Source organism: Ruditapes philippinarum, unplaced genomic scaffold (genome assembly GCF_026571515.1).
Source record: "Ruditapes philippinarum isolate M1 unplaced genomic scaffold, ASM2657151v2 ctg6922_1_1_1_1, whole genome shotgun sequence".
Taxonomy (NCBI): Eukaryota; Metazoa; Mollusca; class Bivalvia; order Venerida; family Veneridae; genus Ruditapes; species Ruditapes philippinarum.
This window is the reverse complement of record NW_026865015.1, coordinates 89,293-99,288: the sequence shown is the minus strand read 5'-3', so window position 1 is coordinate 99,288 and position 9,996 is coordinate 89,293. Positions and strand designations below refer to the sequence as shown.

Sequence of the window (9,996 nt, the reverse complement as noted above, 5' to 3'; positions counted from 1 at the left end):
TTTTCTTCACATGATTAGCATCTAAGATGGCCATAAACCATTACTTCAAAAGAATCAAACTAATGTGTACCTTTATTTCCGCGGGTTAAATGACCTTTGAAGCTTGTAATTATCATTAGAGGAATGTACTTTATAAGATCACTAGCACGACGGATTGTAAGTTGAATATCCTTATAGAAGCTAGAGTCAGATAGCAAATATTTTATATTTTATTTATAATTTAAGAATGGAAGCATTATTGACCTTTGACACCTTGGCCCCAAAAATCAATAAGGACCATCTATTGGACAAGACCAGTGCACTTATGCAGCTTGAGACCAAGAGCCCATGGATTTCCTGACATGATTCGAACACACAGTGGTAAGTGGCAAGTATTTAAAGTCAACGAATTCATCCACTTGTACAAGGAGGCCCTTTAAAGCCAAAATGAATGGTGAAAATATTTCATTAATTGAAGTAAAAGTAATTTTAATTGTTAAGATATTTAAACCCAAGATGAATTGTGCAATATAATAAACAAAATAATAATAAAAAAATATAATAATAAAAAAAATAAAAAAAATAAATAAATAAAAACAATGAATGATTAAATGGCAGAACCCCAAATAAGCCGCTGACGGATACACTCGGTCCATCATATAATATTTGCGTTAAACATATGTCCCAAAACATTTGTTTTAATGTTTGTTTTAACGTTTTAACACTTAAATGTATGAGCTTGATTTAGAAAAAACTTGAATATAGGCAAACTTGAAGGGGTTAAAACACGATTGCTAGATTCTACAAAAGCGATGAATACAAAGCAAAGTGTGTGGCGATTGCAGACTCGATTTTATTGCGTGTTTTTACAAGATACATTGTCTTGTAAAACCATTACATGCCTCTTAGCACCGGATTAAAATCTTGAGATATAGGAATGAGTTTCTAAAGAAGTTGTCGTCTGTCATGAAAACGGCATAAGTCGGGATGATTTAAATAACAGGAAAAAATGAGTATATAAAGTAGTTCTAATCAAGCTAGTGCCATTCACATTTAAAAAAAATTATTCTAAACAAAAGTCTTATTTATGTTCCAAATATCTTTTTAATATTACCACCCAGATTAACTTTTCATATTATTAAATACTTATTCTAAACACTTTAAATAAGCATTTTTTTTGCTAACATGTATGAAACTTCTATACATAAGCATAAAAGATAATTTGATATTTTCCATTAATACGGCACAAACATAGGCCATTGTTATGAGGAACCGCTCGTAAGAGTCCACTTATCCCGTGAGCGGTGTCCTTAGCCAGGTTAGACTGTAATTGTTATTTAAGGAGACCAGCATTCTATTTAAGCATTAAAACAAAAGGCATGATAAGGTGTTTTTTTTCTGTCAATGCAGCGCCTTACTAAAAGTACATTGTAATTTTCTTTTGTGGGTTAAATACACACCTTTTTTGTTATATTTGCATATTGATTTTGTATATAAATATATACTTCAAAAATATTTATTATAGAAATTACTGGAGAATTTATAAAAGAGAGAAAGAAAGAGAAAAGGAACAAAAACAACATATTGATATAGTTCGGCTGCGGGCATTTTCCTATTATAACTTGGATTATAATAGAGTGTCTCCCATTTCATTAACGATGTACTTTATAAAGTAACGCTTAAAGGTTTAATATTTTCATCCCTTAGATGAAACCATTGTTCAAGAAATCTACACTAACAGGGAATATGTAAAAGCGTCGATGTCATCATTTTAAAGATGTGGTCTTCATTTTATATCGCTTCTGCTTCGTTTATTTCATGTTAAAGACTTATTATGAAAATAAATAAATAAATAATAATAATAATAATAATAATAATAATAATAATAATAATAATAATAATAACAACAACAATAATAATAATAATAATAATAACAATAATAATAATAATAATAATAATAATAATAATAATAATAATAATAATAAAGACAATGAAAAACTCAGCAACTGTTATATATAATGCACTCGCATAGATTTAGGTGTCAACTACTCGTTTTGTATCATTTAAAGGACTATATATTCTATTACAGAATACTAAACCGAACAGGTTCCCTGTATACAAAAGCTTATTAACGGTGTTTGTTCATTGTCCTAATCGGCTCATTTTCTTAAAAATATTCTGTACTCACCTTTGTGTAAAATATTTTTATTCGAAATTTATTGAAATCTATAAACTTCTTATTTTATATATGTGTTATTTAAATAAAAGAACGTACGAACTATGTATTGGAGTCTGCATTCCTTATTATAGGCCAATTAATGCTGACCCTTCTTAACAAAATTGCCAGTTTTTTTTTTAATGTCAATATATATTTTTAGTGTGTTCACTTAAAGTGTATAGTGTGTGCACATAACATATCTACTTTGTATCAAGTTTATCTTATATGTCTAGCAAATATCAATATTTTCTAATATCATGGTTGAGCATAGTTTATCTTTAAACGTTTTTGCCTGCCTAATTCATATTTAAGAGCAATTTTAAGACATTTGGTCCCTAGACATGGCAAAATTAAGGACCTATAAACTTCTAGGTGGATCGTGTCGCCTGTCACTTCTAAAACAAAAATGATGATTTACTCTATCAATTTTCTCTTGTTTTCATGGCATTTATGAAAATCAGGCCGCATTTCTTATAACTAAATACGCAGACAAAGTCGTTTCGGTTCGACTACTTATTTTGACTCCTTTAATTGACCCGAACTTTTTAAATTTGTCCTCTACATTCAGCGCAACAAACATAATTGAGCCGCGTCACGACAAAACCAACAAAATGGGTTTGCGACCAGCATGGATCCAGATCATCCGCGCAGTCTAATCAGAACCCATGTTGTTCGATGATCTCTATTGCAAGTGCAGAAACTGATAGCGAACAGCATGGATCCTGATCAGACTGCGCGGAGGCGCAGGCTGGTCTTGATTCATGTTAGTCGCAAACCCATTATGTTGGTTTTGTCATGGCACGGCTCAATTATTTTTGCAATAGTTCTAGCAGGAATATATCAGTTTTCTTAGATAAAGCGACATTTATTTCAATAAGTTTCTAATTTCTAGTTTCCTGTTAATCATGAGCACATAAACGTTCGTGGGCTCTCTGCAAACATGCACATCTGAGATACATATATTATATTACCTCGATATACATCTTTTCTGATTGATCAAATCATCACAATGTCAACACTAAATCATATTTACTTCAGACATTAATTTGATACTTGACAAGTTTATTTATAATTGCTTAAACTCAGGAGGTAAAAAATTAAGAACGTTCTAGGCTAAAAACATTTTGCAAACAATTTGACCATTAAGTGTCAATGAATGAGCATCTGAATATGATATTTCTATCACTATCCCTTTCCCTGTCGTCACCAAGATAAACCTTAAAAAAAGAAATGAGCCAATCAATGGGCATGCTGTTGAGTACGGGTAACACATACCTGTACTCCAGTTAACGCAGTGTGCAATGTATATGTATACGATTTAACTCTGACACAATTTTAATAGAGAGGTCCCAAACTATGAAACAAGTATATTTCAGGCATTAAAGTTTGTACGTAAAGCACATAAATGCGTATTGAATGTTACATTGTTTATCTATTGTACTTATTCCGGGATCGACATGCATGGCAGAGTCAACGCATCTTATAACTTATTGAGTTTTTTTACACAAGATCTGAGTTTTTAAATCGTGTTCAAAATAATGAAAATAATATCAGAAATTATCAGGTACACTTAGGTTTATGCTGTTTAAAAAAGAATCTGATATTTTATATAATTATTGATGTGTTCAATTGATATAATTCTTGTATATGTTTGCATATAAATCAAGTAATAATAAAAGTAAAAAATGCCTTATCGACTGCGTAGATTTTGGTGTAAGAAATTGTGTTCCCTTACCGAAACTTGACTGGTTTGTTTAGAAACACATACATCTGAAAGTGTTCTTTTTTAGCAAGATTAATAACCCTACAAAAATTATTATGTCAATGTTATGCTAGTTATGCTAACATTTCTATATGATTTTGCATGGAAAACTAAGAACTAACATAAGCAAGTTAACCAGTTTTACTTTTTTTAAAGATACTTCTTGTTCTTATATATGTCTAACTATTACTTTTTTTTAACCTACTAAATACACAGAACATCATCCCAGACACATTTTGCTATTTTTATCTTATCAAAAACGAGCCTTACAAACTTCCTGAATGTAAAGTTGTAAGTGTTGCGTATAAGAGCTTTAAGTGTTGGTATGAACAATGAAAATTAACCACTTATCTAAATGTCAAGACCAAACTCTTGTCAAGGTACAAAGATTAAAAAATGCAAAGATGTTCAAGTGCGAAATGTTACCAAAATAATATGATATAATAAACATGTTAAAGCGGGAACAAGCTATAATTATTGCTCTAATATAGTTGTATTTATTTCATTTTCTTGGTTACAGCTATAAGAATAGCAAAAAATATCCGGAAACAATGTGATGCCCCGGAAGCATTAATCACAACAAAATGACATAAGAATTGCAGACCCGGTTTGATTGAGTCTGTACATGAGGGATAATGATTACGTGCAACATCTCTCACGCCCCCTAGTACCGGCTTGAGCGGTGCAAAGACGTTCAATATCTTTTCAAATATACGGCATGAATGTATGACATTGATGATTGAGAACAATGTTTATGACACTGTTTATTTATAGTTTTTATCTGATTTTAACATTTGACTGGTAATATAACGGCAGTCGATACACATAACCAGTAATTTCTAATTTTATTTCGCACTTGACCGAACTACTAACCTCACATGATCAATATCACGAGCAAATTTCGCCTTGACCAAGAATCAAACCGGGGACCCTCTGCATAACAAATATTGTTATCTCCCCCATTGAGCCAACGGGGCAGGCTACTCAGGATACTTTCTGGTGGGCTAATCTTTTTCCTTTTGTAATTTTTTTGTATCATACAATTTGCCATTTAACGAATGCCAAAGTAACGACCAGAGTAACATTTTGATAGATGCCCAAATACATTTTGTTTTATACAGTAAAAAACTATTAAAGTATTAAAATTAAAATAATATGAACATTGCAGACTCGTTTGGGCCTCAGCTAAAAGAACGCATGTGCTCTAAATAAGAAAACAATGTGTGGAAACAAAGCGGAACTTTGTCAGGGGATCAGAGGTAGGTTATGAAGCTGGCATATCACAGATAAGGCATCAACAGACAAATTTAAAATGCGGGCAACATACAAATGCATCCTTAGGGTGATTTAACAATATTCAATTAGGAATACTGATATCAATCATCCAAAGATAAAAAAGAATGAACTAAATACACATTAAACACGTACATACAAAAATTATGTCGTGCTGATCGATCTTCAAGGAGAATAATAAAAAAAATAATAATAACATCTACACTAAAGAAATCATTAACGTAAATGGTAAGCATTTATTATTATTGATTTAAAAACTCTGCGTCTAATACGGATTGAATCAAGTATTTGTTTCAAAGATATTTTCGTCCTTGATAAATACATACTTAAACTTGTGATAACTCCATGCGTAAATGGATGACATAGTTGCTTTATAATTACTAACTTAACGCCCCTTTTCATAAGTTATGTTAGTATGCATTTAAGATATAAGTAACACCCTCTACGGTTTATTTCAGTGATCGGTGTTGCTTTGTTTACACAACAAAATGGAAATGATTTCCAAAGTTTTTTTGGTTCTTGCACTTGTGAACTCAATCAAGATGGAAGATGATTTGGTGTTTGAACTGTTTAACAGTAGATTAAATACCCAATCATTACAGCTTTTAAAAGTTAGGCGTAAACAGAAGGAAATAGAGGAACGCATAGAACATTTACAAAATGTACCTCAACATGACAGTAATGAGTGCTGTAAAGAACTTTTAAAAAGTATTGAAGATATTCAGGAGACCGGCATATCCAAGAAGGAGGAAGATTTTTCAGCAATGAAAAGGGCAATCTCATCAGAAAAGGAGTACGTGCGAAATTTGGTACTTTCATTGGAGAAAACATTGGAAAATAAAGGTGTAATTCTGCCAAAAACAGCCAGCAATGGGGGTGCAGTTAAAGACTTTGAAAAGAAAATTGAGCATCAGACGAGTATAACATCCAATCTTTCAAGACAAGTTGAGTTGATTGGAAAGACATTAGATTCCGTCAAATCAAAGAGCGAAGGTTTTGAAAGCAGGCTTGCAACAATTAAGACAAAGTCGGAAAGTATTGACAAACGGATAGATACATTGGAAACAAGCATGTCGTCACTGATTCTTTCATCAGGTATGGTTACATAATTTACCTTAGTAAAAGTTAAATTCTAATTCATAAACATTGCTACTATGATTTCGATATAAACCAGAATCATTTGAACATATTATATAATTTATAGTGTAACAGAATTTCATATTTTTAATTTCATTAAAAGTAATATCACTATCCACGTTGTAATTTATCTTGTTTATCCTTTATATTAAACAAGCCAGCTTCAAAAATGAATTTTGTTTGGAAATGTTATTTTAATGCTTTTTACAAACTTTTTTTGCAGGAAAAGAAATTAGTTTCTCTGCTCAGTATAAGCCCCAAGAAGGTCACGTTGCATCTATTTTCAAAAAAGGTGTTGCCATTCCATTCAGACAGGTGTCTTACAATGATGGCGAAGGATTCAATGAATCAACTGGAATATTCACGGTCCCAGTTGCTGGTGTGTACCAGTTTATCTTCTTTGTTGAAAGCTGGCATCAAGGAGATGATAGTTTTACATGTCAGGATGCTATCGTTGCTTTGTTTATTGATGGAAAGTCAGTAGCAGCAGCAGTTGCTGACCCAAGGCATGACAAACAATTCGGATCTGGTGGAAATGTCTATATCAATTACTTCAACAAAGGCCAGAAAGTGCTGGTGGGAACAGCGAGTACTTGCGAACAGTACATCATCTTTGGTTACCGAACCACATTCAGTGGCTTTCTCTTGTATTGACTTGATAAATAAGAAATGCAAAAGGAATTGTGTTTATCAAATCATTATCATCAGTATTGTTCTATACTACATTTATAGGTTATCTCATGTAATAGTCATTTCCCTGTTGGAACAATAAGTGCACATCTGTTAAGATTTTGTATCAAGCGTTAAACTGTTGGTAGCTCATTTTTGTATTAGAATTCTGAACGCCCTTAAACTTTTGAATAGACTATTTAAAATACAAAGCACATAACACAGATTCAGCAGATTCAAGGTTTATAATTTCATGTTTATCTCATACCCGTGTAGTTTCTCATACCCGTGCCATTTGTGCGACTTCGTAATATGGCATTGCACGGCAGTGCATTTATTTTGACGTCAGGAATGAGATAAACAGAGGAAATGCAAAACAGAGTGGTACATACCAATAAAACCATTGCGAACCGCAATCATAATATATTAACTATGTTGATGGCATTTCATTACGTCAAATTACATCACAGTTTATGAAGAAGATTAACTAAAGAAATTCTTGCTTATTGTCCTAATTTTGCGCATTTGACACAGTTTTACTCACATTCTTTTACTTTTATTGCATCTTAATGTTTAGTATTCAGCATGCATGCTTATTCGTTTACTATATTTATCATTTTATATTGACTTGTAGACAATTCTATGTAAAGTTTAAAACAAACACATTAAATTCAATAAAAGGCCAAAAGGGAAAAAAATGAAAGAAAATAGTAAGAATATTCATAATTTTTCTTCATCCCCAAAAGCGTCCCCTTATTTTATCATGTTAAGGTAATGAATTTAAAGCACACGGAATGCTGATCATGTGACAATGAATCATTTAGTCTGGAATAAGAGTATTATTCGTACAAAATACTAAATCACTACATGTATAATTACTTTACTTAGTTGGTAACCAGCAAAGAACGTTTATCTACATGGCCAGGGAGTAATAATAAAATAAATATCATATAACATATATCAAGATATGTGTATATTCTCGGTAAAAAGTTAGCTACAATATCAATTCAGAACAGTGTGCCTTTAATAGTGTGTTATATTACCAATAAAAATTCATATCATATTACTTAGTGTTGTTCCTCAGTATTTCTTCAACCCAATCTGATTAAAATGAGTTCTAAATAACGCTACCTTTTTAGATCTGAGCGTGACCATATACAAAATTAATTATTTCTCGTGTCTATCCACACACCAATCATCGGAGAGCTTTCATAATTTTGAAAGCGATGTGGTTTCTAATATTAACCCTGGCAAATTTTAAAACAACATGCCGTGTCCATATAGCCGACAGGTAAACTGGCGAAAAAATCTTGCCCATTAAAAATTGACTGTATTTTTTTCAAGTAATTAAAAATTACTTCAAACTTATTTTTTCTTACAAAATTAGACAATTTGTTTAACTTCACGCATAACGGTATGTTGATACTTCTTATGCCTATGTAAAAACCTATTTGGTTGCGTGGCTAAAATAGCTTTCTCGGGAAATCCGAATTATAAAGAAGGTGACACATATACGGTCGTCTTCAGATTCACATATATGAGTTAAAGAAATAAGTAGATCTGCACTATAGTCAGATTGTTCTTAACCCTCCCCCCCAGTAACAATATTCTTTAGCTTTTATTTCAGTGTGTTAATTTGACACGCAACAAGACCGCATAAAATCATCCCCTTTTCACTTACAGTGAAATAAAATTATTTTGTTTTAATATTAGTATATTTGTAGAAACTTTGTTTTATTGAAACCTAATTACTTAGATTTTAATATTCAATAACAGATATCTACGATATATTCACGGTTTCATTTACGATGCGTTTTCTACATTTTTTTTCTAAACGTAATAGGATCTGCAAAACTGATTTTGTGATACTAAATTGCGTCTCATGTGTCAGTCTCAGGTGTGTCAAAAAGGAAGATAATTATTAAATTTAAATCATATTCAGAAATCTTGAGCTTGCAAATAAATTTGGTTTGAATGTTTTGAATGTACTTTAATCCGGAAAAGTTAATTCTGTTTACGTACAATATTCATGTTTGTTAAATAACAGTGACATTCTATGTTACAACTCTTTTCTTGAATCGACCATATTATTATGAAAACAATACAATTTACTGTTGATAATGATTAAGAATATTTCATAACATATAGATTTATAACCTCTTATATCAATTCCTAAAAAGACATTATTGCTATTACTGTCTATTTGACAATAATATATGCCGTAACGTTTATAAGGACCAGATGCTACCTTTCGAAGAAAACTTTATAAATGTATCATGCCTTTTGTGTTAGAAATGAAAAGAGATCCTTGGTATTAATTGTTTTCAAGAAAATAATTACCTTAAGCAAAAACAAGTAATTGATTTATAGTTATATGTCTATGCATGGTATCCCTTTTCTCGATCATTACCGATTACCGATCGACCAAAAAACAAACAAACTTTGTTAACATACGATCTCATGATTTTGGTTTATGCACTTTGTTCCACTTTGTTTCCAAATTTATCTGCATCAAACATGAGCTACCTTTTTCTGGTGCCTTATTTAAAATTTATGGACGCACAAGAAGCGAATTATTTTTTTGTTGGATTCCCGCGGCAATGTAGAATCGTTTTTACAGTTTCATAATAACTATGTCTGCAGATTTGTTATCAGATAGTTTAAGTGTTATTGCGGCTTTTTTGCGTACAATAGTTATTAAGAAACATTTGAATTGTCTGCTTTTGTTCTAAACAACAACAACAACAGTTTTTGTTTTATGAATATCATACATACATACATGTATATATGTATAGTTAATCATAAATGAAGTTTATACGTTTCTTTTTAGTTTGATTTTGAAGGTAACAAATAACTTATAACTTCAAACTCTCGAATCCGTTCATGGCCTAGCATCAACCAGCATTGGGCAATAAGTGTAAATTTTCTTACTCATTGA

At 31.4% G+C, this 9,996-nt stretch overlaps 1 protein-coding gene across 1 annotated transcript; it reads left to right on the top strand.

The window, feature by feature from the left end:
* Positions 1-5,707: 5,707 nt before the first annotated feature.
* LOC132727557 (uncharacterized) lies at positions 5,708-8,124 on the top strand. Its single transcript, XM_060713105.1, has 2 exons — positions 5,708-6,347; positions 6,613-8,124. Exons 1-2 carry the CDS (start codon positions 5,741-5,743, stop codon positions 7,041-7,043), a joined length of 1,038 nt encoding a protein of 345 aa, XP_060569088.1. The 5' UTR covers positions 5,708-5,740; the 3' UTR covers positions 7,044-8,124.
* Positions 8,125-9,996: the final 1,872 nt, after the last annotated feature.